We start from the raw sequence: 27,653 nt of genomic DNA, 5'->3' as shown, positions 1-27,653 counted from the left end.
CTAGGGAGAGGCCTGGGGATGTGGGGAGCAGCAGGTGAGTGGGCTTTAGGGGGAGGTCTGGGGATGGTGGGACAGGGGGCAGAGGGTGCTAGGGGGAAATCTGGGGGTGGGGGGCAGGGGGTGAGCAGGTGTTAGGGGGAGGACTGGGGATGGGGCAGGGAGTGTTAGGGGGAGGTCTGGGGATATGGGTGGGCAGGGGGTGAGCAGGTGTTAGGGGGAGGTCTGGGGATCGGGGTAGGAGGTGTTAGGGGAACACCTGGGGTGGGGGGAAGGGGGTGAGTGGGAGTTAGGGGGAGGTCTGGTGATGGGGGGCAGGGGGTGTTAGGGGGAGGGCGGAGGATGTGAGGATGGGTCTGGCTGGGGGTATCTGGGGGTGCTAAAGGGAGCCCCATTTTACACTCTCCAATACATTGTCTCCCTGGGGTGGAATCCTGGCCCACTGCAGTCACAGTGAGTTGCAATGGGGCCAGGAGTTCAGCCCATCTGGGAAAAGGTGCTCCACGGACGGCAGTGCCCGTGCTCAGACACACAGACAGCTCCCTGCGCTTAGCTGGTTATCAGTCTCCTAGGAGTGGCCAGGGGGCCCAGTGGAAAGCCGCACACAGAGAATGGCACATTATAAGAACCCCAGGGAATGCGAGCCGCAGGGTTGGTGTCTAGGAGCACTCTGATGTTTCCCACGAAGAGGTTACCGGGGACTTCACATCGGCCATTCAAGCTGCCCTTACAGGGTTGTTACTGGGCCACATTTGGAGCCTAACTTCAGTCGTGGCAGTGGGGATTTTAGCCCTGCTTTAAGTGGAACAATAAGGATGGAGTCGCTAGCAGCACCCCCGTAGGACAGTCTAGCTACTGTGGTGACTGCGTAGCTAGCGAGACAGAAATGGTACATAGATAGACTTGGCAGAATTCGAGGGTTTCTTTTCATTTCAATGGATAATATCGATGTTTATTTTTAAGCATTTTTTTTCTATTTTTATCAATTTAAATTTTCACAGTTGCAGGAAATTATGGAGGTGTCAGAGAATAATTATTTAACAACAGTACAGACTGAGATTCAAACATGCAACATACACACAACCTGTGAAACTCGTTGCCAGGCGATTGGGGGACCCCATCACAGTTACTAGTCAAGATGGTACCCCTTGCTCCAGGTATCCCTAAACCTCTGACTGCCAGAAGCTGGGACCGGACAACAGGGGATGGATCACTTGAAATTGCCCTGTTCTGTTCATTCCCTCTGAAGCGTCTGGCATTGGGCTAGATGGACCATTGGGCAGATGCAGTATGGCCATTCTTATATTCTTATGTTATGATCTTATCTACTTATCCTTTTCTTTTTGTTTCCATTACAATTTGTAACTTTTATTTAAGTTGCTTAGCCAATTATATTTTACCTAGCAAGCACCCATGCAATTAAAAACAAACTTATACAGCTATACCAAAAAGTCATGCTCTTAAACATATTTCCACTTACAAGAAATGTAGCTCTTATTTGCTAATAATTCTATGTTGTCTTTTTTAGCATTATTTTTTGCAAAGCTTTCTGGGAGTTTTATCACCATGATAAATGCTTAAGCTTCAGGTCTTCATATGCCAACACCTGTTATTTCAGAGGTTAAAAGATAAGCAAGAAAAAACTTTTTTATAAAATCATGACAAAACTCTGGAGGCCTGTATACTGCCCAGCCTGGGTAGACAAACATAGAATATTAGGGTTAGAAGGGACCTCTGGAGGTTATCTAGTCCAACCCCCTGCTCAAAGGAGGACCAATCCCCAAGTATTTCCCCCCCAATCCCTAAATGGTCCCCTCAAGGATATAACTCACAACGCTGGGTTTAGCAGGCCAATGCTCAAACCACTGAGCTATCCCTCCCTAGTGCACTAAAAATAGCAGTGAGGACACTGTGGCATGGGCAGCAGCTCAGGCTAGACGCCCGATTACATACCCTGGAGGTCAGGTGAGAGTGCACTTGGGTGGCTAGCTCTTCCCACCAACCACAACCCTCTGGCCATTTTTACTGCATTAACTCCAGCAGAGCTAGCACATCGCTGTCTACTCAAGCTGGGAGAAAGAGAGATACTATTTCCCACCAGCAGCCACCTTCTCTGTCACATCTATTTCCTTGATCTGCACGTCAATGATGGACTTATTCTGTTTGGACATGGTGGCCATCACCTGGATCTCCTGGTTGGTCACCTCCAGCTGGCCATATGGGTCCTTTACCTGCACTTTCCTGTAGGAGTCACACAGATAGGGAGGGCCGTCATTGTACATATAGTGGTAGAGGCGCTCCATGCTGTCGAAGTGCTTCCTGCCAGCAAAGAGCTCGATGGCAAACTCATTGTAGTACTGCAAGCGGTCGTAGGGGACGGAGAACATGATGGCCAGGGTGAAAGTGTCGGACTCGTAGCTCAGCACCCCAACGCTCCCGCGGGCCGCATCGCTTGTTTTCACAAACACGCTGATCCCCGAAGAGCCGGGGGGAATGTTGGACACAGGGTTTATCTTGACCCAGCCGCTGAAACAGTAAGTCCTGGAGGAAAACACCACGGGGTTCCTTCATTACACAACATCCATAACAATAATTAATAACTGCGTCCCAGCAGCAGGGGAATCCTGACCCTTGGGTCTGGGGTGGGTCACAGCCCAGCCGCTCTTCTGCAGAGGGGACATACAGGTTGCTGGACAAGAGAGCACAGCCCCACCTCGGCCAGCCCCCAGGGCAGAGGGGTTGTTCCTGCATGACCAAGGCACTAGATAGTGGAGATAAGGGCTGGCCCCCACCCTCCGACCTGACCTGGGCTGGGTTCTGCCTCCCCCACTGCCCTGCTCCCTGCTCCCACAGCTGCAGCCTGCCTGGTGGGAGTGCCTGCTGCAGAGCCTGGGCTGAGGGGCTGGAGCCCAGCAGCTTCCTGCAGGCTCCGGGACTGGGCAAGGAGACCTCTGGCCTCAGAGTTAGCAGCAGCCAGGCTGGATCTAAGGCAGGGGGAGGAGCCAGAGCTGCCCCTCTGGGGTTGCACATGACAGGGCTGGGCGAGGGGGGGCTCTATGTGGTAGGGTGTCTCTTGGGGAGCTTCGGGTTTTTACTGGGTGGCAGGAAGTTCTGGGCATCAGGGTGTTGACTTGGGGGGAAAGAAGGGGGAGTCTAGGTGACAGAGCTTATATTGCAGTTCTGGGTTTCTCCAGGGTGTAGGTGACTCTGGGTGGAAGGATTTTTAGTGAATTTGATTGTTTTCTCACAGCTTTCTTGCTAATGTGGATGAACGTCAGCTGGGGCTTGTCGCTTTTAAAAAAAAATCAAATCTTTACTGGGTATCTAACAAAAGCTTTCCTCTGTTATTTGATGTACAGACCAATGGGTTAATAAAAAAACCAACTTTGTTTCAATAAATATATTGGGCTACTTTGGAGCTAATATTTAAATGACTTTGGACTATTAATGCAGTAGAAATCTGGCAACCCTGAAAGCGTTACATGGTCCTGCACATTATGTTATTACCTAAAGCGTTCAGAGACATACACAGACAGACACACACATCATACAGCTGTGTATGAGTGTACGTGTATGTGTTTGTACGTTTGTGTGACTATGTGTGGGTGTAAACCTGTGAGTGTACATGACAAACACACACATATATGTAATGTGGAGGTGGTATCAATGTGAAATAAATACACTGAACACCTTTACATTACATCACAGGCTTATCGCAACATCACCTGCCCCCAGTCCATCTCCCTGGGACTTAGTCAGACTTTCTAACCTCTCAAGAAGCTTCCAGCAACTGTTTCCTTGCAAATCATCTGGCCAGGGAAACATTTCCTTCTTCTCCCTCCCCACTCTCCCCAACAAAAGTGTGATTTCCCTCCAAACACCCCCAACCCTAGTCCTGGACACATACAGGGGTGGCAGGTTTGTATAATTTTTGGTGGTGCCCAGAACAGGTCCAAGTCCCGCCCCCCCACACCTTGTAAGCCAATATATATATTTTAAATAATGTAAAAATGTGAGGGCTCTGGGATGGGGCTGGGGATGATGGGTTTGGGGGTGTGGGAAGGGCTCGGGCAGAGGATTGGAGTGTGGGCTGTGGGGTGGGGCCATGGATGAGCAGTTCACGGTTTGGGGGGGCTCAGGGCTGGGGCAGAGGGTTGGGGTGCAGGGAGGGTGAGAGCTCTGGCTAGGGATGCAGTCTCTGGGATGGGGCAGGGCCAGGGGTGAGGAATTTGGGGTGCAAGCAGGCTGCCCCGGCTGGGGTCAGAGAGGATGACTCCCCCCAGCCCTCTCCCCGCTGGCAGCAGTGAGTTGCGGGGGAAGGGGCTCCCCTCATCCCCCTGGCAGCACACTCACCTTGCACCACTGTCATTGCACGTGCTCCTAGGTCCTCTCAGGTCCAGTAAGCCCCGTCACCTCCCCTGTGTTGGGGGGACAGCCTTCACATGTGCACCTCCTCCCTTGCTGCTGCCCCTCACTCTAGCCTCACTGGGGGTGGGGGATGGGGCTGCCCCTTGCCCAGCGTATGGCAGGAGCGGTGACTATGGGTGGGGGGGTCCCCCTGTGCTGGTGGAGGGTCCCGCTGGAAAAGGGAAGGGTTCGTCCATCTCAGGTGGAAGGGCAGGGTCAAGGTCAGCCTTCCCTGGCACTAGTGGTGGGGGGGCGCTAGGACCCTGCGGCAGCAGTTGATGCCAGAGCTGGCAGAGCGGAGCACAGTGGGGAGCTGCAGGGGGCAGCCGCCCGCTGTCCAGGGCACAGTCAGGGACACCAAGGGGAGGCGTGTGCGGGCGTCAGGTGGGGCCAAGGGAGAGACCCCGGGGACTCTCAGGGGACAGATAGATAGATGGGATGTATGGGGACTGATAGACAGACAGATATTCAGTAGCAGACCCATACCCCACACCCTGGCACATCTGTATAGACACCAGCCGCAGACTGACTTGGGAAGTCGCGTGGAGGGGACTATGGGAACCTGCTTACCTGGGGTTCTCGAGGGTCACGTCTCTGGTGGTGTTGGTTATCTGGATGGCCACACACTTGCTTGCATTCTCCTGCTTAATCAGCTCTTCAACGGTAGTCATCTCGCAGCAATGAGGGATTGTTCAGTAGCAGCTCCTGCAAAGCACTGTTAGACCCACAATAGAAGTCTCCCTACGGGATGGGGAGCAAGCAGACACCGGACACAGTGTTGGTATATAATACTCTAAATGCTCTTTATTGATTACAAAACAAACCTTACTCACTCCACATTCACACCCCAAACATACTACAGTAACTCCTCCCTTAAAGTTGTCCTGGTTAACATTGTTTCCCTGTTATGTGGCTGATCAATTAGAGAACATGCTCCTTTAAAGTTGTGCAATGCTCCCTTACAACGTTGTTTGGCAGCCACCTGCTTTGTCCACTGCTTGCTGGAAGAGCAGCCCGTTGGAGCTAGCTGGTGGGGGCTTGGAACCAGGGTGGACCGGCAGCCCCCTTGTCAGCTCCCTCCTCCCCTAAGTTCCCCGTGCAGCAGCCGCCCAGCAGGCTACCAATTGCTGGGCAGTTCAGCTGTCCCTTCCCGCACTGTCATGTGCTGCTCCTGCCCTCTGCCTTGGAGCTGCTCCCGGGAGCCTCCTGCTTGCTCTGCAGAGGGTGGGGAAGAGGGGTGCTAATGCCAGGGTGTCCCCCTCCCTTCTTCTGCTTCTCCCCCCCCCGCTCCTGTACTTTATCTCAATGGAGCAGTATGGGGACACCACAGGGCTCAGGATGGAGGGAGCTTTCTGGCAGAAGCTGCTGTCTCAACTTGCTGATCTACTTAAAAAGGCAGTGTACTTTGGGTAGGGTCAGTGTACTTAAAGGGACAATGTGCGTCTCTCTCTCCTACACACGGTGTGTGTCTCTGTCTCTCTCTGCCATGCTGTTGTTGGGATATGTAAGGGTTAAAGCAGAAAACTGGGAAACTGCTGGTGAGCAGAGATGGCATTAGGGAGTAAAGGCACAGGCAAGCACCACTTCTGCGCCTGATAGATAAAATGTAGGTATTTCTCTGTGTTTAATAGATTTAGGGCTACCCCTCTCCCCTCCCTTCTCCTTTTAAGGGTTTGATAACGTTGCAGATACCTGAGGAACGTGGGAACCAAAAGGATGCCTTTTGGGGTAAAGTAGTGTTATCTCCCTCCCCCTTTCTTTCCCAGCTGCACAGGCGAGGTTAGAGTCATGGCCCCTTTCTCCCTCCCCTGCAAACTGCTGATCCAAGGAGTTCATGACTGCAATTATAGCAGAAAAGTGTCTCTTCAAAGTAAAACTTATCGGTAGAATATGCTAATAAGGTAAATAGTAATCAGGGGCGGGGATAATTATATTCAGTATAGGGTTATTAATATTCATTGTATGGGTGTTCATATTACTCCATAAGGGTTTTGGGGGTGTTGTAATAAATGTAGGAATTTACATACTGATGTAGATAAAAAGAGTATGATGTAACTAATCCAGTGCTTACTGGACAATTGGGTCCAGGGGAACAAGTACCGTAATAAAGAAGCCAGGGCCGGCTCTGCCTTTTTTGCCACCCCAAGCAAAAAACGCTGGGCCAGCCGGAGCAGCAAAGTGGGGGGGGGAGAGAGAGGGAAGGAGGAAAACAAACCTGCCCCCGGCCGGAGCAGCAGAGGGTGTGGGGGGGAAGAACAAACCTGACGGCTGGAGCAGCAAAAGATGGGGGGACAAACCGGCCGGCCGGAGCGGCGAAGATGTGGGGGCGGGAAACAAACCTGCCCCTGGCCGGAGCGGGGAAGGGGCGGGAAACAAACTGGCTGGCCAGAGCAGTGAAGGAAAGAAAAAACAAAAACAAAATACCTGTGGGGCGGTGGAAGCGTGGGTGCAGAGGGACTCCCGGCCCTGCAGACCCCAGGCAACGGAGTGTGCACCCCGGCTAGCCGGGGGGAGAGAGAGAAAGGGGGACCCCAGAGCTTCCTTAAGTGGGGCGCTGCCATGCGGCCCCTCCATGGGTGCCTCCTGCTGGGAGGGCTCCGCGCCACTCCAGTTGGCAGGCAGGGAAGGACGCGGAGTGCCCTCCTGGCTTGCTATAGGGCGCTCCCCTCTTCCACCCCCTACAGGGCGGCGGGAGCAGCAAACCAAAAAGAAAAAACCTGCAGGGGCGGCCAAAGCGGTGAAACACAAAAAAAGAAAGAAAAGGATTAGATGGAATGCCGCCCCTTGGAATCTGCCGCCCCAAGCATGAGCTTGCTCCGCTGGTGCCTGGAGCTGGCCCTGAAAGAAGCCCATCTACTCAAATCCGCCTCTGGGTCAGCCTGTTCTTCTTCCAACAGCTGACTCCCCTCCCTCCATTCCTGCTGCCTTGTAGAGTGTGAGGCTACATTAACAACGTGTTAACCCTTGAAGGCTCAGCCGAGTACTTGTGTAACAATGCTGCTTTGGTGGGATACAACTGAGAGTACCAATTCAGGACAAATTGCTTAGAGCAGGGCAGTCACAGCCCCAGGCTTGTGGTTCTCCACCTCTAAGGCACACCAAACCAGCCAAACAGAGAGGACTTCAGGCTCACCCCACTGGCTAACCAGAAGTCATACAAGCAATTCCCTTAGACACTCCAGTTTCCCAGGATCACCACCGGTGCCACTCGTTATGGGGACTGTAGAGAGGTTAGCTGGGGCTCGTCTCTCTCCAGGGCGGCAGGGAACCACACTGCCTCATTAAACTCGGGAAGAGGTCTTGTGGGGAATTAGTTCAGCCGCGGGAGTCTTCCTCTGCAGCCTTTGTGAGGGCAGAAATAAACACAGTAAGCCCAGGCCCTAGGTCAGGGCGGAGCAATGGTGAGTCAGGCGCTCAGGCCCTCAGGCAGGGGCTGAGCAACAACAGTATATAAGCAGTAGGCCCAGGCCCTAGGTTCCAAAGGGCCAGGGAGAGGGGGAGACTGCCACCCACGAATTGGGTGGCAGGGGGGATGCAGGCCCACCCACTCCACTGCATCCCAGCCCGGGGCCCTAGCAGTGGCCCAAGACCCGCTGCTGCATCAGAGGGGATCCTGGCTGCAACACACTGACATGGGTTCTGGCAGTGCTGCAGCCAGACTAGGGTCGGCTGCCCCCAAGCTACTTCCAGACTCCCCCTCTTGAGGTACCTGAGTCGGGGTGGTGTCTCTCATAGACTCATAGTCTTTAAGGTCAGAAGGGACCATTATGATCATCTAGTCTGACCTCCCGCATGATGCAGGCCACAAAAGCTGATCCACCCACTCCTGGAATAATTCTCTCCCTTGACTCAGCTGTTGAAGTCCCCAAATCATGATTTAAAGACTTCAAGTCGCAGAGAATCCTCCACAAGCGACCCCTGCCCCATGCTGCGGAGGAAGGCGAAAAACCTCCAGGGCCTCTGCCAATCTACCCTGGAGGAAAATTCCTTCCCGACCCCAAATATGGCGATCAGCTGAACCCCGAGCATGCGAGCAAGATTCTCCAGCCGGACCCTCTGGAAAAAAGTTCTCTGTAGTAACTTTTAATGTCCCATCATTGACCATTGTTACTAATTACCAGCAATGGCACGTTATTGACCTATTGACTAAAATCACGTTATCCCATCAAACCATCCCCTCCATAAACTTATCAAGCTTAATCTTAAAGCCAGAGAGGTCTTTCGCCCCCACTGTTTCCCTCGGAAGGCTGTTCCAGAACTTCACCCCTCTGATGGTTAGAAACCTTCGTCTAATTTCAAGCCTAAACTTCCCGACGGCCAGTTTATATCCATTTGTTCTCGTGTCCACATTAGTACTGAGCTGAAATAATTCCTCTCCCTCCCTGGTATTTATCCCTCTGATATATTTAAAGAGAGCAATCATATCCCCCCTCAGCCTTCTTTTGGTTAAGGTAAACAAACCGAGCTCCTCGAGTCTCCTTTCATACGACAGGTTTTCCATTCCTCGGATCATCCTAGTGCCCTTCTCTGTACCCGTTCCAGTTTGTATTCATCCTTTTTAAACATGGGAGACCAGAACTGCACACAGTACTCCAAATGAGGTCTCATCAGTGCCTTGTATAAGGGAACCAGCACCTCCTTATCCCTACTAGAAATACCTCGCCTAATGCATCCCAGGACCACATTAGCTTTTTTCATGGCCATGTCACATTGCCGACTCATAGTCATCCTGCGATCAACCAGGACTCCGAGGTCCTTCTCCTCTTCCGTTACTTCCAAACGATGCGTCCCCAGCTTATAACTAAAATTCTTGTTAGTCATCCCTAAATGCATCACCTTACACTTCTCACTATTAAATTTCATCCTATTACTATTACTCCAGTTTACAAGGTCATCCAAATCTCCCTGCAGGATATCCCGATCCTTCTCCGAATTGGCAATACCTCCCAACTTTGTATCATCCGCAAACTTTATCAGCCCACTCCTACATTTGGTTCCAAGGTCAGTAATAAATAGATTAAATAAAATCGGACTCAAAACCGAACCTTGAGGTACTCCACTGGTAACCTCCCTCCAACCTGACAAGTATCAGAGGGGTAGCCGTGTTAGTCTGAATCTGTAAAAAGCAATAGAGGGTCCTGTGGCACCTTTGAGACTAACAGAAGTATAGGGAGCATAAGCTTTCATGGGTTAGAACCTCACTTCTTCAGATGCAAGGAGTGTCTTGCATCTGAAGAAGTGAGGTTCTTACCCACGAAAGCTTATGCTCCCTATACTTCTGTTAGTCTCAAAGGTGCCACAGGACCCTCTATTGCTTTTTCCAACCTGACAGTTCACCTTTCAGTACAACCCGCTGAAGTCTGCCCTTTAACCAGTTCTTTATCCACCTCTGGATTTTCATATTGATCCCCATCTTTTCCAATTTAACCAATAATTCCTCATGCGGTACCGTATCAAACGCTTTACTGAAATCGAGGTATATTAGATCCACCGCATTTCCTTTATCTAAAAAATCTGTTACTTTCTCATAGAAGGAGATCAGGTTGGTTTGGCACGATCTACCTTTTGTAAAACCGTGTTGTAATTTGTCCCAATTGCCATTGACCTCAAGGTCCTTAACTATTTACTCCTTCAAATTTTTTTCCAAGACCTTGCATATTACAGATGTTAAACTAACAGGCCTGTAGTTACCCGGGTCTTTTTTCCCCCTTCTTGAAAATAGGAACCACATTAGCTATTCTCCAGTCCAACGGTACCACCCCTGAGTTTACAGATTCATTAAAAATTATCGTTAACGGGCTTGCAATTTCTCGCGCCAGTTCTTTTAATATTCTCGGATGAAGATCATCCGGTCCGCCCGATTTAGTCCCGTTAAGCTGTTCGAGTTTGGCTTCTACCTCGGATACGGTAATGTCAATCCCCACTCCTTTATTCCCATCCATCACGCTGACACTATTCCTGAGTCCTTCATTAGCCTCATTAAAGACCGATGCAAAATATTTGTTTAGATATTGTGCCATGCCTAGATTATCCTTAATCTCCACTCCATCTACAGTCTTAAGCGGTCCCACTTCTTCTTTCTTTGTTTTCTTCCTATTTATATGGCTGCAAAACCTCTTACTATTGGTTTTAATTCCCCTCGCAAGGTCCAATTCTACACGGCTTCTGGCCTTTCTCACTCCATCTCTACATGCTCTGACCTCAATAAGGTAGGTTTCTTTGCTGATCCCTCCCATCTTCCACTCCTTGTTCGCTTTCTGTTTTTTCTTAATCACCCGTCTGAGACGCTCGCTCATCCAGCTCGGTCTAAATCTCCTGCCTACGAACCGTTTTCCCTTTCTCGGGATACAGGCCTCCGACAGCTCCTGCAACTTCAACTTGAAATAATCCTAGGCGCCTTCCGCCTTTAGATCCATAAATATGTTAGTCCAATCTACTTCCCTAACTAGTCGCCTTAATTTATTAAAGTTAGCCCTTTTGAAATTGTAAACCTTAGTCTCCGATTTAATTTTGTTAATCCTTCCATTTAGTTTAAACCAAATTAGCTCATGATCACTCGAGCCAAGGTTGTCCCCTACAACCATTTCCTCAACGAGGTCCTCTCTACTCACCAAAATCAAATCTAAAATGGCATCTCCCCTCGTCGCTTCAGCAACTACTTGATGAAGGAATTCATCAGCTATCATGTCTAGGAAAATCTGAGCCCTATTATTGTTACTAGCATTTGTTCCCCAATCTATATCCGGGAAGTTAAAGTCTCCCATGATTACACAGTTCCTATTCGTATTTACTTCCCTAAAAACATTAAAGAGTTCTCTGTTCATATCCAGGCTAGATCCCGGCGGTCTATAGCACACCCCAAGCACTATCCCAGGGGAGGTTCTAGTAGTTCTTTTACCCAGTGTGAGTATTGCCCAGACAGACTCCGTCTTATCCATTCCATCACTTATTATTTCTTTACAGTTTATCTCATTGTTGACATACAATGCTACTCCCCCACCTTTACCTTCGTTCTGGTCTTTCCTAAACAGCACATATCCCTCCATACCTGTACTCCAGTCATTACTACCGTTCCACCACGTTTCAGTTATTCCTACGATATCCAGTTTCATTTCTTGGACCAGGAGCTCCAATTCCTCCATTTTGTTACCTAGACTTCTCGCATTGGTGTATAAACATCTTAATTTATGCCGTTTGGCCTCTCTCACATTTGTTATCCAATTTGGTATGGACACCGTACCGCCAGTATGACCTATTAGTCTAGTATCCATCCCCCCGCTTCTCCTTATGTCCAATCTCTTCCCCCCGGCTGTAACTGTTCTTATCTCATCGACCTCCCTCTCAGTGTTATAATCTGGTGTGGAGATTAACTGGACATCTCCCAACTGTCTCCCCCAAATTCCTAATTTAAAGCTCTTTTGATGAGATGAGCCAGCCTCCCTCCCAGAAGTCTATTTCCTTCCCTTAGATAAAGTTCGTCCCGTGAGAACAGTTTTCTGTCCCCGAAAGCCTCCCAGTGGCCATACATCCCAAAGCCCTCTTTATAGCACCACTCCCTTAGCCAACTATTTATCATCACAATCCTGTCACCCCTTTGCTGCCCTTCTCTAGGAACAGGCAGAATCCCACTGAAGATGATCTGAGCCTCGATTTCCTTAAGTGTCTTCCCCAGCCTGGCATAATCTCCCTTGCGAGAACCTAGCCGTGTCATTCGTTCCTACATGAAGGATGATCAAGGGGTTCTTACCTGCTCCTTTTAGGATCCTTTTCAACCGCAGGTCCACATCCCGTATCTTAGCGCCCGGTAGACAGCACACTCTTCTGTTCTCTGGGTCCACCCTGGTCACAGGCCTGTCTAACCTCCTCAGTAAGGAGTCCCGAATCACGTAAACCTGCCTTTGCCTGGTGGCAGTGCGATCTACTAATCTATCCCCTGTTCCCTCTAGTTGCAACCCCTGTCCATTCCTATTTTCCCTTATAATCCCCCTGATGCCATCCTGTATCCTCCCAGGGCCCAGATTTGATGCTGTCTCCATCAACTCCTCCCCTCTTTCTATGGGACTAGCCGCTCTTCTCTTCTTCCTCACCCTCCCCCCTTCAGTTACCACCTGCTGCACCCCTTCCTCGTTATCCAAACACCCAAACCTGTTCCTGAGCTCTATTTCCCCTTCACTGGCCCTCATTTTCCTTGGCCTGCTTCTCACGGTCACATGCTTCCACTGCCCTTATTCTCCCCCGACATTCCCCCCCACTTTGCCCCTGCTTCCACCTGTGCCCCTGAGCATTCCCCTTCAGCCACTCCTTGCCTTTGCTCCATCAGCTGCTTGAACCCCCTTCTAAACTCTACCAGGGTATCTACCTGCATCTCCAAACCTCGGATCTTTTCTTCTAGCAGCTCTATTAGGCGGCACTTCATGCAGACATACCTCTGTTCAGGCACCCCCGCTAGGACCATATACATACCGCAGCTGCCACATGCAATCATCTGCATTGTGTCCCCTGCTGCTTGGCTCATGGCTGCTGTTGTCTGAGCCCGCCTGCTCACCTGTGCCCTCCGCACCTGGGGGAACACAGCACATGGAGCACCACGCCCTCCTGCCTCCTCTTCCACCTCCCCCTGTAAACTCCCACTCAAACTCCCCTGTTAGCAGCCCTGTTTGCCAGCTCCTGTGCCCCCTAATCAGCCAAGCTCCGCCCCCAATGAGGGCTCAGCTGCCCTCCCAGCACGCTGCCCCTACAGGCCTCTACACATACAAGCACTACAAAGACAGACGCAAATACCGATACCTTCTCCTCCAATGGAACTCCCACTCAAACTCCCCTGTTAGCAGCTCTGTTTGCCGGCTCCTGTGCCGCTGCTCACAGAGGGGTCCAGCCCCATGGGTTTCTCGGGATAGCTGGTGAGGGGTAGACTTGGCAACTCCTCCTGGTAGCTGGCATGGGGCAGGTCAGGCCAGTCCTTTGGGTTTACAGCTGGGCACTGGGGTTTCCCAATCGCGAGCTAGGCCAGAGGCATCTGGCCTCCCCGGCGGCTGCTCTCTCAGTGAGCTCTGAAGTCAGGTCTTTATACTTCCGGGTCAATGCCTGACCCTCTGGGGGGCGGGCTCAGAGCTCCCTGGCTCCGCCCACTCTGGTGTCTGGAGGAACTCGTCTCTCTCCGGGGGGGGCAGAACCACACTGCCTCACTACAGGGATGAATGGTTATGAGAACCAATACTCCAGTAAAAAAAAAAAAAAAGGTTCTTCCAATCCCAAAGGACCGAGCCCCAGACCCAGGTCAATATACAAATCAGATCTTACCCACAAATCACAGTGTTGCCAATCCTTTAGAATCTAAAATTTAAAGGTATATTTATAAAAAGAAAGAAATATAGCTGAGAGCTAAAATTGGTTAAATGGAATCAATTACATACAGTAATGGCGAAGTTCTTGGTTCAGGCTTGTGGCAGTGATGGAATAAACTGCAGGTTCAAATCAAGTCTCTGGAGAACATCCACAGCTGGGATGGGTCATTCAGTCCTTTGTTCAGAGCTTCAGTTTGTAGCAAGGTTCCTCCAGAAGTAAGAAGCAGGTCTGAAGACAAGATGGAGGAGATGCAGCAGTCTTTTATAGTCTCTTGCCATGTGGCCTCTGCTTTCTTTGTTCCAAACACAAGCTATCCAGCACATGTCATGGAAAAATCTTAGAGTTCTGTCCATAGGCATGTCCCTGCATGCCTTGCGGAGTCACAAGGTGTATCTGCCTTCCCTCAATGGGTCACTTGTATAGCTGATGATCCTTAATGGGCCATCAAGCAGGCTAGGCAGTGCTGATGCCAAATTGTCTGGGGTGTCACCCAGAAGAATAGGAAAAGTTTGAAATACAAACAGTATAGAGCAGGCCTGCACGACTCGTAAAGCGGTGAGTGCCATATTACTCCAAAGAAACCCCCCTGGCCCCGCCCAAACACCCCCCCCCCCAGCGCTGCCCGCCCCATGGAAACAACCCTCCAGCACCGCCTGCCCCGCGGAAACAAACCCTCCTTCCCCAGTGCTGCCCTGCTGAAACAGCTATGGGCTGAAAAGGAAGGTTGTGTGTGTGTGTGTGTGTGTGTGTGTGTGACACTTTATTAAGAATTTTTCAATTAAAGCAAAACAATAATTTTTTTTTTTATGAATCATGGAAAAATGAAAAACAACTGTTCCGTTGAAAAAAAAATTACTTTTCATAATTACCTTGCAAATTTAATGAGAGAGAGTACAACTCTTTTCGGCAACAAGTTTGTCGTATTCGGGGATCATATTGGAAGTGGACATTTTCATAATGTCTTCCAAATGGTCATCAGTCAGAGAAGAACGTTGCTTGTTTTTATTCATGTTCATGATGGAAAATGTTTGTTCACATATGTAAGTGCTTCCAAAAATGCTGAACATTTTCAGTGCAACTTTGATAAAATATTTGTATTTTTCATTGTCCAGACTTTTGTAGAAGTTCCACAGGCTGCTTTCTCTGTGCTTATTTCGGTAAACTGCCGAACATTAAAGTTCAATAACCTCCAACTGCAAATCTAGTGGCACTTCCTCTGGATCCACAGAAAAGGGATTGTTGTGGTCAAAGACACCCACACAGTGATTTTAGTTCAAAGACTCAAGCCTGAGGCCAGTTTATTGACATACATACCAGTGCACTGGGGTGCAGTCCGAAGACTGACACCCCGAGTACCGCTCGCAGGTGGCTTTATTGCATTAAACCGCAAGCAAAGTACAAATAATACGTCATGAGTTAAGAAATTAGGGTTGGGGTCAGTCCCTCCCATAAACCGTGAGTTAAGAAACTAGGGTCGGGGTCAGGCCCCCCTCCCCCTTCTCCCCTGGTACCTTCCTCATTATTTTCCGAGAATTGGGTGTTTATTTGGGTAGAGGGGCGCTTGGTGGTTTTCCCCAGGGGTGGTACTTGGCACCAGATTGGGTACATTTCTCAAGACACGTTATTTTCCGGGGTCTTTTGGTTAAAGATTGGGGGGGGTTCCATGGGACGCCTAAAGAGGATCTATGATTGGCTATTTTTGCAGATAGCTGGAATCACGGAGTGGGTGACAGATCACCCAAAGGAGAAGCTGCATGAGTTAAGAAATTGCATTTAGCTAAAGTTACCTATTGCTTCACACAAGTGGTTATTATATTTCATTAGTCATGAACATATTTCATTAGTGCTGCTGCTGGGGCTTTTCTTTTTTATTCTTTCCCTCCTTGCCCCCGCCCCTCCTCTGGTCATGACCCTTGACCAAGTTTGGCAGGGAATTGTGCAGTCTAGTCTAGTTCAGGCCCTGGCCTGTACTGCTTTGTGTAAGGGTAGTTAGCATAACAAATCTCTGTTGGAGGGTTTATTTTGGGGCCTTCAGATTCACAGCTCTGGCTAATGAAAAGAAGGCCCCCCTGCTCTATTTCCCCACAGGATCTTCAATCAGCTTCAACTGGACGTCTTCTTCTTTAGACAAAGTAAGTCTTCTGTCAAATTCTTCAATCAAAAGATTAATGTGCTTTGCGTATTTTTTTTCCTAACTCGGCGTGTTTCTGCTAAGGGATATGTTGTGCACAAGCGGGAAAGTGACACATTTCACCTTTTGACAGCTGACTTCTGAAAAGTTTCAATTTCATTTTGAAAGTTTTCACTGCTGCACACATTTGAAATATAAGTTAATTTTTTCCCTGAAGTTGAATGTTGAGATCATGCAGGTGTGCTGTAATATCACAAAGGAAAAGAGATCTTGATTCCAGGACTCATTTTCAAGCTCTGGGAATTTTATTGGCCCATTTTCTAGGAATTTTGCTACCTTCTCTTTCAAAGCAACGAAACGCTGGAGAACTCTTCCTTGACTTAACCACCTCACTTTCGTATGGTAGATTAAGTCGCTGCACTCAGCGTCTACCCCTTCAAGAAAGGCTCGAAATGTCCTATGTTTTAGTCCTCTAGAATGGATGTAGTTTACAATGGAAACTACCACTGACATTACATGCTTAAATTTTAAGACTTTGCTATACAAAACCTGCTGATGTATAATGCACTGATGTTTGGTTATTTGTCTCCTGATAAATTCTTCAAGAAGAGTAACTGCTCCAACATTTTTTCGGCACATAGCTGGAGCACCATCAGTACAAATGGCCACCAAGTTTGTGAAATCTAATCCCAAGTTATCATTCATGCACTTTATCACTTCACTGGACATTTCTTTTCCGGTTGTGCTACCTGTCGTGGAGCACATGCCAACAAGTTCTTCAGTAATTTCAAAGTTTTTATCAATACCTTTAATAAATATAAGAAGTTGGGCGGTGTCTTTTAAATGGGTGCTTTCATCCATAGCTAGGGAGTAAAAGCAGAATTCACTTACTCTCTGCTTTAACTGATCACTTAGATTGGTAGAAATGTCAGCTATTCTTCTCTGTACAGTCATGTGTAATAGACTGACATTCTCAAATATTCCCCTCTTTTCTGGACATAACTCAGATACAGCAATCAACATACACTTTTTTAAAAACTCGCCTTCTGTGAAGCATTTCCCAGCAGCAGCCATTTCCTTAGAAATTTGAAAGCTTACTTTAGTAATCCTATCATTCTCAGTTCTCACTTTCTTGAAAATTTGCTGTTCTCCACTAAGGTTTTCGCTAAACTGACTGCTTTCATTATTTTTTAATTTGGGTTCAATTTGGCGAGATTAGGATGTTTTGGTTCAAAGTGGCGCTGAAGGTTGTATTCTTTCGGAATGGCTAACGTTTCATGACACATGAGGCACAGTATTTTGTCTTTGGAAACAGTATATAAGTATTTATTCGTCCATTCAGTGTTGAAAACTCTGTGCTCTGATTCTATTTTTCTATTTTTCTTTTCACTCATGGTATCCATTATGAAGCTCAAGATTTTGTTGAATAAATTCACACACAAGGGAACAGGAGTACTTGTGGCACCTTAGAGACTAACAAATTTATTAGAGCATAAGCTTTTGTGGACTACAGCCCACTTCTTCGGATGCATATAGAATGGAACATATATACATATGCATATAACATTCTATAACATTCTATATGCATCCGAAGAAGTGGGCTGTAGTCCACGAAAGCTTATGCTCTAATAAATTTGTTAGTCTCTAAGGTGCCACAAGTACTCCTGTTCTTTTTGCGGATACAGACTAACACGGCTTCTACTCTGAAACACACAAGGGAAACACTCACAGTCACACACAAAGAGAAGAGATATCTCACAGCGCATGGCACACTAGCAAGGCACTGACAGTGTGTGGAAACCTGTAGAGGGGGAAAGAAATGGCGCACATAGGGTGACCAGATCACAGCAGTAAAATAGGACCCGCCCGCTCCCTGCTCGGCTCCACCATCACACCCCTCTTCACCCCCTAGGCCCCTGCCGGCTTGCTGCGTCCCTCCTAGTCAGTCCCTCACCCACCACTCACCTCCTTTCACCTCCACCCTCCCCTGCCAGAAACCCCCATGCCCGCCCCTAGAACCCCCGCTGGCTCCCTGCTCGCCTCTTTGCCCACCCGTCTCTTGCCCACCCGCTCGCATCTGACTCGCTGTTCACCCCCCCCAGTATAAAGCCTCATTCAAAGACCCAGGGGTCACTATATTACTGCACACAGCAGTCAATCAATGCAGTTGTAGATAAATCTCTGCATTATGCATTTTTGTATAACTTTTATATGACTTTGTATTGAACCTTGGTAATATGTTATAGTGGGACCCTAAGGTATCATAGTTAAGGTAAAAGAAAAATGTCTTTTTGCTAGAAGTAGAATAAGATCTTCCCCCCACTTCTGTAGATTTAACATTTGCTCCTGATATCCAGGCATCCCAATTTTTCCCAATGTGGTAGGCATGTCGGGTAAATGACACATCGGGTTTCCACCTTAGGGCTCTGAACCGCTGACGGGCATGCTCGGGTGTTAGCCCCATTCTGAGTCTGGCCTTGTTTTTAAAAAGTTCATAACTGTTCATGTGTTCCTTAGGCATTTCAGCCGCCACCTCTGCTAAGGGTCCACTGAGCTGCGGCCTCAGCTCTACCATGTACTGGTCTGGAGTGATGCTGTATCCAAGACAGACCCTTTCAAAATTTTCTAAGAAGGCCTCAGTATCCTCGCCTGCCTTGTAGGTGGGGAATTTTCTGGGATGGGAAGTGGTACCTGGAGAGGAGTTGCTAGGATTGGCTGATGTATCCAGCCTAGCCCTTGCTACTTCCAGCTCATGCTTCCTCTCCTTTTCTTTTTCCTCCATCTCTTTTTCTTTTAGCTCCATTTCTCTCTTGTGGGCCTCCTCTTTGGCTTTTTCTTTTTTTTCTTTCAGCTCCCTAGCCCTCTCATCAGCTTCTTTCTTGAGTTTTTTAATTTGAAGCAGTCTCTGATGTTTTTTCTCATTTTCTTCTGCTTCTAGTTTGGCCAGTTCTATTTTGTTAGCTACTTCTTTGGTAGTCATTTTCCTGTTTTCTTGTGCTGGGTCACACCCCTCTGCAGTTGACTGAAACTGGGATGCACTCAGCTCAGTCTGCTGCTGAGTTAACAGAGACTTTTTAACTGGCTACTCCGAGGATGTAAAAAGAAAAAAAAAACAATTAAGCCTGTAAATTCCTTTTACCAGTCATTTGCTCATTAATTGAACCCTTCTCTTAACAAAGACTCTTGTTAAAAAAACTTAACACCTCTGCCTTCAGGCAAGGAGAGATAAGATATGCATCTACCTTCAGCTCTGCTTTCCAAGCAGCTAGAAAGAAAAAAAAATCTTACTGGCTTTTGGGTTTAAAATGATATCCCACCGCTGTCACCATGTCAAGGCTGTATCCCCACTTTGAACTTTAGGGTACAACTGTGGGGGCCTGCATGAAGACTTCTAAGCTTAACTACCAGCTTAGATCTGGTCCACTGCCACCATTCCCAAAGTTAATTCCCTTCCCTGGGAAGCCTTGAGAAACCTTTCACCAATTCCCTGGTGAACACAGATCCAAACCCTTTGGATTTTAAAACAAGGAGAAATTGACCATCCCCCTTCTTTTTCCCACCAACTCCTGGTGAATACAGATCCAACCCCCTTGGATCTAAAACAAGGAAAAATCAATCAGGTTCTTAAAAAGAAGGCTTTTAATTAAAGAAAAAGGTAAAAATTATCTTTGTAAAATCAGTATGGAAAATAACTTTACAGGGTAATCAAACTTAAAGAGCTCAGAGGACTCCCCTCTAGTCTTAGGTTTAAAGTACAGCAAACAAAGATAAACACTCTAGTAAAAGGTACATTTACAATTTGAGAAAACAAAGGAAAACTAATACGCCTTGCCTGGCTATTTACTTACAAGTTTGAAATAGGAGAGACTTGTTTAGAAAGATGTGGAGAATCTGGATTGATGTCTGGTCCCTCTCAGTCCCAAGAGCGAACAGCAACCCAAACAAAGAGCACAAACAAAAGCCTTTCCCCCCCCCCCCCCCAAGATTTGAAAGTATCTTGTCCCTTTATTGGTCCTTTGGGTCAGGTGTCAGCCAGGTTACCCGAGCTTCTTAACCCTTTACAGGTAAAAGGATTGTGGAGTCTCTGGCCAGGAGGGATTTTATAGTACTGTACACAGGAGAGCTGTTACCCTTCCCTTTATAGGTATGACAACACTCCTTTTCAGTACCTTGAAACCATATGATGTCATTCCTAGGGGTCCTAGCCTGTTTTGGGGTTCCTGGTCCCCAGATGCTTGCAAACAGGTTGGGGTGTAGTATTGCTAACAGAATGCAGACAGCAATATCTGTTAAAGTGGAGGTGTCTTGGCATTTAGCCACCAATGCCATGAGGCAGTGTGCCTCAGTTTCCCCTTCTACACAGCAGCATGGACCTGTTATGCTTTTGCTGCTTTCTACAGGTATGGGCTGAAAAGTAACATGCTGGTGGGGCTGTCTTGTCACCATCCCTAGCATGTACAACAGCTTCTTCCACAAATTAGGTATGTCCCACATCTTTAAAGGGTTTACCACTAGTATGAATTCTTTTGTTTTATCCCATAGGTGAATTAGCAAAAGACACATGGTTAACAGCAAATCTACGGTGGACAGGCTTCGTTCACTCAATTTGACTTGTTTAGCATCTATTGCATTTTCCCAGTTCTCTGTGCCCTCAGGTAGACACTCTGATGCAGAAAAAAAATGCTGATCAGGTGGTTCCTCAGTTTCTTTGATAGTGTATGGCATAATCTCTCACTGTGGTCTTGCAATATGTAAATAGCAATGGATTTTTCACCTTCAGTCCATTTGGTATGATGTCCATCTGTTTGCATTTGGAAAGGAAGATGATACCTGTCTGTATTTGTGCAAGTTTCTTCATGAAGTTAATAGATTTCTATTCCATACGGCTAAATGCAGTGCCTTGCATGGTGTCAAGTATCAGAGGGGTAGCCGTTTTAGTCTGAATCTGTAAAAAGCAACAGAGGGTCCTGTGGCACCTTTAAGACTAACAGAAGTATTGGAGCATAAGCTTTCGTGGGTGAATGCCCACTTCATCAGACACAAGTAATGGAAATTTCCAGAGGCAGGTATAAATCAGTATGGAGATAACAAGGTTAGTTCAATCAGGGAGGGCGAGGTGATCTGCTAGCAGTTGAGGTGTGAACACCAAGGGAGAAGAAACTGCTTCTGTAGTTGGATAGCCATTCACAGTCTTTGTTTAATCCTGATTTGATGGTGTCAAATTTGCAAAGGAACTGGAGCTCAGCAGTTTCTCTTTGGAGTCTGGTCCTGAAGTTTTTTTGCTGTAAGATGCCTACCTTAACATCTGCTATTGTGTGGCCAGGGAGGTTGAAGTGTTCTCCTACAGGTTTTTGTGTATTGCCATTCCTGATATGTGACTGTGACGGAGCAGGGAGCAGGGCAGATTTGACCAGGGAATGTTGCAGGGGGGTTGCAGTGGGGATGGGGGACTTCCCTTGAAGGAAGTTACCTGAGCTGTAACCTGAGCCAGGAGGGGGTGGGGAGAATTAACACCTTCTGCCCGGGAGACTGAACAAAGGAGAGGAGGAGCTGGGGGGAGGGGGAAGAGAGGAGCTGCAGGAAGAGTTTTGGTTTGGTTTCAGTTTGGGCTGGGTGGTGCAACGCAGGGAACCCCAAGCTGGGGTCTAAGCTCCCTGAACCTCCCAGAGGGACCTAATTGAGGGGGTCTGGTCGTACCTACACGCTCTGCTTGAGACTGTGTTCCTGTCCTTAAATAAACCTTCTGCTTTACTGGCTGGTTGAGAGTCACAGTGAATCTCAGGAAGAGGGGTGCAGGGCCCTGACTCCCCCACACTCCGCGACAACTGGTGGCAGCGGCGGGATCTACTGCACCCCGTGGACGGCGCTTCCTGCAGTAAGTGACTGGGGAGCAGTAAAACGAAGGGGGATTGACGGGGACCAGGCGTGCTGAAGAGTGAGAGAGAGAGACTGTTATTACCCCTGGGAGTGTGTGACCAGCGAGAAGGACTTTTGCAGTAACAGGGTCCCCCGGGGGGATCGCAGCGAGTGGTCCCAGGGGCGGAGGAGTCTGCAGCTCGACCCTGGCAGAGAGGTGGTGACCTCGAGAAGGGCTGGCACACTAGGGGTCCCCCTGGGAACTGTGGGGAGCTGTGAGCACACAGGCCGGTGAGTGGCCAGCAGGAAGATGTATGCCAAGCAGCTTAAGAGCGACCTGGTGGAGCTGTGCAAGCAGAGGGGGCTGCGCAGTGGGAGGCTCACCAAAGAACAGCTCATTGCCCAGCTGGAGGCGGGAGATCGCGCGAATGAACTGATCCCTGTGTCTCAGGGAAGCAGCCTGGCAAATGCAGCGCAGGCACCAGTGTCTGTCCCAGCTGGGAGTGGTCAGCCGGCTGCTGAGGGCTTCCCGAGACCCCTCCTTCCTATGCCTAGGGGAAGGGTGGGGAGGAGCCCAGCAAATACCGAGGGCGCCGTGACCCCCCCGGCCAGCAGGGGATCCTCCCGGCGAAGCTCGCCGGCCAGCAGAGGATCCTCCCGGCGACGTTCGGCATCCGTGGAGCGGAATTGGCTGGAATGGGAGAAAGAGCTAAAACTGAAAGAGCTGGAGGATCGTGAACGACAGAGACAGCATGAAGAGAGACAGAGACAGCATGAAGAGAGACAGAGACAGCATGAACTGGAACTGGCGAGACTGAAGGGCAGCGAACCCCCGGCTGTGGTGAGTGAGGGGGGACCCAGGACTGCACGGAGCTTTGATAAGTGCATCCTGGCCCCACGCAAAAAGGGGAAGCCAGACAAGGTGGTCTGGACCGAGGAGTGCCAGGAGGCTCTCCGGGTGCTGAAGGAGGCTCTGGTCAGTGGCCCAGTTCTGGCAAACCCAGACTTTGACAAGCCCTTTATGGTGTTCACCGACGCCTCAGACACGGGACTGGGGGCGGTGTTAATGCAGGAGGATGAAAAGGGGGAGAGACACCCCATCGTGTACCTGAGCAAGAAGTTGCTACCCCGGGAGCAGAATTACGCGGCCATCGAGAAGGAATGCCTGGCCATGGTGTGGGCCCTCAAGAAACTAGAGCCATATCTCTTTGGGCGTCACTTCACCGTGCACACCGACCACTCTCCCCTGACCTGGCTGCACCAGATGAAAGGAGCCAACGCCAAGCTCCTGAGGTGGAGCCTGATCCTGCAGGATTATGACATGGACGTGGTCCATGTGAAGGGACGTGACAACCTGATAGCGGACACGTTGTCCCGGAGAGGGGGCCCTGAACTTCCCCAGGTCACTGGTCAGAGCGACCCCGCTCAGTTCAGTCTCGAAGGGGGGAGAGATGTGACGGAGCAGGGAGCAGGGCAGATTTGACCGGGGAATGTTGCAGGGGGGGTGCAGTGGGGATGGGGGACTTCCCTTGAAGGAAGTTACCTGAGCTGTAACCTGAGCCAGGAGGGGGTGGGGAGAATTAACACCTTCTGCCCGGGAGACTGAACAAAGGAGAGGAGGAGCTGGGGGGGAGGGGGAAGAGAGGAGCTGCAGGAGGAGTTTTGGTTTGGTTTCAGTTTGAGCTGGGTGGTGCAACGCAGGGAACCCCAAGCTGGGGTCTAAGCTCCCTGAACCTCCCAGAGGGACCTAATTGAGGGGGTCTGGTCGTACCTACACGCTCTGCTTGAGACTGTGTTCCTGTCCTTAAATAAACCTTCTGCTTTACTGGCTGGTTGAGAGTCACAGTGAATCTCAGGAAGAGGGATGCAGGGCCCTGACTCCCCCACACTCTGCGACAGTGACTTGTGTCCATTTATCCTCTTGCATAGTGACTGTCCAGTTTGGCCAATGTACATAGCAGAGGGGCATTGCTGGCACATGATGGCATATATAACATTGGTGGACGTGCAGGTGAATGAGCCCCTGATGGTGTAGCTAGTTAGTCTTAAAGGTGCCACAGGACCCTCTGTTGCTTTTTACAGATTCAGACTGAGGCTAGTTCTACACAACCCGCCTGAATCGGCGGCTAGAAATCGATCTCTCAGGGATCGAAGAGACGCGACAATCGATCCCCGAATCGACGCTCTTACTCCACCAGCAGAGTGGGAGTAAGCGCCATTGAATGGGAGCCGCGGAGGTCGACTTTGCCGCCGTCCTCACAGGGGGGTAAGTCGGCTCCGATACGTCGAATTCAGCTACACTATTCTCGTAGCTGAATTTGCGTATCTTAAATCGACCCCCCCTGTAGTGAAGACAGCTACCCTTCTGATACTCTGATGCAGATTCTTCTGCCTCTTGGGGGAAGACTTCTGTCTTCCCCCCACTTTGTAATCAATTGCCCTGTTGAATGAATGAGGTGTGAATGAGGAAGGCGTGGAAGGCAGGCACCTCCAGACAGCTGCAACCCTTAGAGACGGGATGGGAGTCAAGTGGGCTGACTAGAGAAGAGCAGACATACTGACGGCATCAGGGGTTAGAAGCATGTACCTTCCTTTGGGAACACCCTCTTTGCAGTACTGGGACAACCCCGAGCCCAGAGAAAAGCAGCAAAAAGGACCAACGGACACAGTCCCAGATTTTGAATCTGGGAGATTTGCATAAGAGGGAAGCTGCTATAAAAGTGAGGTGTCTTGCAGGGTACACTGGGTTTCGTCTTGTCAACATCGATCCGGATCGGCAGAAGCCTGGCTCCACCTCTCCCCCATCTAACTCACCTGGCCAGTGAAGTTAAGGGGAGCAACTTGTTGGTAACAACAGCAAGGCGGAGTGTGTTTGTGTGTGTGTATGTGAGCGCATGTGTGATATATATCATATGCATGATAATGTTGATTATTACATGTAGTACTAATAAATGTGGTGTTTTGCCTTATTCCCTCTGAAAAGATCCTGTACAATACGTTAAGTACAACACAATCACAAAAATTAAAATACTGACAATGGATGCCCCCATCCAGCCACCGACTCGCCGCTCGCCTCCTCCCCCCCCGCCGAGTATAAAGCCTCGCAGCACTGCCCACCCTGCCCGGCTCGTCATCCCCCCAATCCAGCTCGCCTACTCACCCCCCACCGCCCGCTCACCTCCTCAGCCCTCCTCCCCCACCACCGGCTCACCTGCCCCCCTCCACCGCCTGCCTGCTCGGCTCATCAGCCCCCACCCACCCCAGCTCGCCTCCTCACCCCCCACCGCCCGCTCCCCTCCTCAGCCCCCCCTTCCCCCACCGCCACCTGCCCTTCCCGCCACTGCCCACATGCTTGGCTTGTCATCCCACCCCCGGCTTGCCTAGTCACCTCCACCACCTGCTTGCCTCCTCAGCCCCCCCCCGCCACCACCTCACCTGTCCCCCCGCCACTGCCTGCCTGCTTGGCTCATTGCCCCACCCACCCCCCCGGCTCGCCTACTCAGCCCCCGCTCGCCTACTGAGCCCCACTCCCCCACCACAGGCTCACCTTCTCCCCCGTTTGTCATCCCCCCACTGCCCCCGGCTCATCTACTCACACCCCACCACCCGCTCGCCTCCTCAGCACCACTCCCCTGCTGCCGGGTCACCTGCCACCCCGCTCGTCATCCCCCCACCACTCCCGGATTGCCTCCTCACCCCCCAACATCCGCTCACCTCCTCAGCCCCCCTCCCCGCCTCACCTACCCCCCTCCAGTTCTCCTCTTCACCCCCCGCCACCCGCTCACCTCCTCAGCCCCCATCCCTGCCTCACCTGCCCCCTGCCAGGCTCGTCATTCCCCTACCCCCCTCCAGCACGCCTCTTCATCCCCCGCCACCCGCTCGTCTCCTCAGCCCCCCTGCCTCTGGCTCACCTGTCCCCGCGCCAGTGGATGCACACTCGGCTCATCATCCCCCCCTCCCACCTCCTGGCTCGCCTCCTCACCCCCCACCACTGGCTCAACTGCCCCCCTGCCACTGGTTTCTTCACTACCCCGCTGGTCGGCCAGGCAGCTGTTGGCTTGCCCCACCCTGCCACTTGCTTACTCACCCCACGCGGGCCGCACTGAGCATGCTCACCCGAGCTCAGCATGCGCAGTAACCTTCATTTCTACTTACGATTTGCTGTCTCCTCTTTGAAGGCGTTTAAAAGGATTAAGCGGGGAGGCAAATCGCAGCGGGGGGGCTGTCAGGGTCTGAGCAGGGGGCAGAAATGTCCTGCCAGGGGGAGATCAAGCTACTGTAGGTAGTGGCAGAAGAGGGGCTGAAGGGGAAAAATTACGGGTGGGAGGTGGTAGCTGGGGTTAAGTAAAGGGGGGAGATGCTGCCAGGCCCTGTGCGGGGACAAAACCCCGGTTTAGGGAGGAGGAGGCAGGGGAACAATTACCCCGTGGGATGAGCCACCTGCTGTGCTAGTAAATGTAGCGGTGTGCAGGGTGCAGAGCGTTTTTTTCGTTCTTCATATAGGATGCTGCATGTCAGCCCTGGCACAGAGGGCGGATTCCTGGGGCTGGGTTTTTAAAGGCACAGGCCTCCCAATTCCTAGAGTGTCAATGCTTAGACACTGCAGCTCCTCTCTAGCTTATACAAGTGCTGCAGGGCTACGTCATTGCTACAGCCAGGAGACTGAATGCTGGGAAACAGACACTCCCTCCCTCAAACTCTGCCTCTCACGTTTGGAGTATTTAAGAGTCTTCTATCAGTTTCTATGTCTATATGAAGTCACTGCAGCTCCTTTCTCTTACATAATGTGCTGAGGTGCTAAACTCCCTCCCAGAGCCCACAAGTCCGCACCCGTTTCTGTACCCCAATCCCCTGCCCCAGGTCAGAGCCCGCACCCCTCATCCAAACTCCCCATAGCCTGCACCCCTCCTGCACCCAAACTCCGTCCCAGAGCCTGCGCCCCAAACAGGGCCAGGTTAACCTTTTGCGGACCCGGCGCTAAACATATTTGTGGGCCCCCATGGGGGCAATGGGGACATGGGGCAGAGTGTTCAGAGCGAGGGGCTGGTCAGAGGCAATGGGAGAGGGGTCATGGCACAGCAGGAACAGTCCTGTTCCACCCACCTCAGTACAAGGGCACTGTTTACTAACTGGCAGCCACCAGATGCACATTGGCCCACCCGGCCCTGCGCTGCTGCCATTCTGCTTCTTCCCCTTGGGGGTGGGCCCATGCCGCACCATGCTACCCCCCCGCCCAGCTCCCCTCTTACCCCCTACACCCAGTGCCACACCACCCAGAGACCCCCACAAATCCCTATGCCCAGTGCCCTCCCACAGACCACTATGCCCAGCACACCCCCAGCCACCCAGAGGCCCCCCCACAGATCCCTTCACAGCCCAGTGCCCCCACCCCTCCCCTGGCTCGTCTACTCACCCCCCGCCACCCGCTTGCCTCCTCAACACCCCTCCCCTGCCGCCGACTCACCTGCCCCCCCGGCACTGACTGCCCACTTGGCTCAACATCCCCCCACCGCTCCCCAGGCTCGCCTACTCATGCCCTGCCACCTGCTAGCCTCTTCAGTCACCCTCCCCCGCCGCCAACTCACCTGCCCCGCGCCACTGCCCGCCCGCTTGCCTTGTCATCCCCACATCCCTCCCCAGGCTCGCCTACTCACCCCCTGCTGCCCATTCGCCTCGTCAGCCCCGCTCCCCGCCTCAGCTGCCCCCCCCACTGCCCGCCCGCTCACCTCGTCATCCCCCCACCCTTTCTCAGGCTCGCCTCCTCATCCCCCGCCACCCGCTCGCCTCCTCCAGCCCGCTCCCCCGCCGCCGGCTCACCTGCCTCTGCCACTTGCCGCCCACTCTGCTCGTCATTCCTGCCACCCCCCCGGCTCGCCTACTCACCCCCTGCCACCCGCTCGCCCCCCCCGCCCCCTCA

General features: G+C 50.8%; 1 protein-coding gene across 18 annotated transcripts in view; it reads right to left on the bottom strand.

Moving 5' to 3' along the window:
* Positions 1-917: 917 nt before the first annotated feature.
* Positions 918-27,653, bottom strand: part of LOC101954174 (deep sea actinoporin Cjtox II-like) — a 69,899-nt gene continuing 43,163 nt past the window's right edge. For 2 of the 18 annotated variants that reach the window (XM_065570772.1, XM_065570768.1), the window contains exons 2-4: positions 12,868-12,964; positions 4,975-5,145; positions 918-2,538 (exon numbers count right to left, since the gene is read on the bottom strand). In XM_065570772.1, the coding sequence (XP_065426844.1) occupies positions 2,085-2,538; positions 4,975-5,075 (555 nt within the window). In that variant the 5' untranslated portion in view covers positions 5,076-5,145; positions 12,868-12,964 and the 3' untranslated portion in view covers positions 918-2,084. Of the gene's footprint in view, positions 2,539-4,974; positions 7,518-7,537; positions 9,560-12,867; positions 12,965-13,191; positions 13,590-13,817; positions 13,978-25,891; positions 26,943-27,653 lie in introns of those variants that run through there. The other 16 variants (XM_065570763.1, XM_024113889.3, XM_065570775.1 and 13 more) reach the window with 15 other exon arrangements.

Source organism: Chrysemys picta, chromosome 17 (genome assembly GCF_011386835.1).
Source record: "Chrysemys picta bellii isolate R12L10 chromosome 17, ASM1138683v2, whole genome shotgun sequence".
Taxonomy (NCBI): domain Eukaryota; kingdom Metazoa; phylum Chordata; order Testudines; family Emydidae; genus Chrysemys; species Chrysemys picta.
This window is presented reverse-complemented; position numbering and strand designations above follow the sequence as displayed.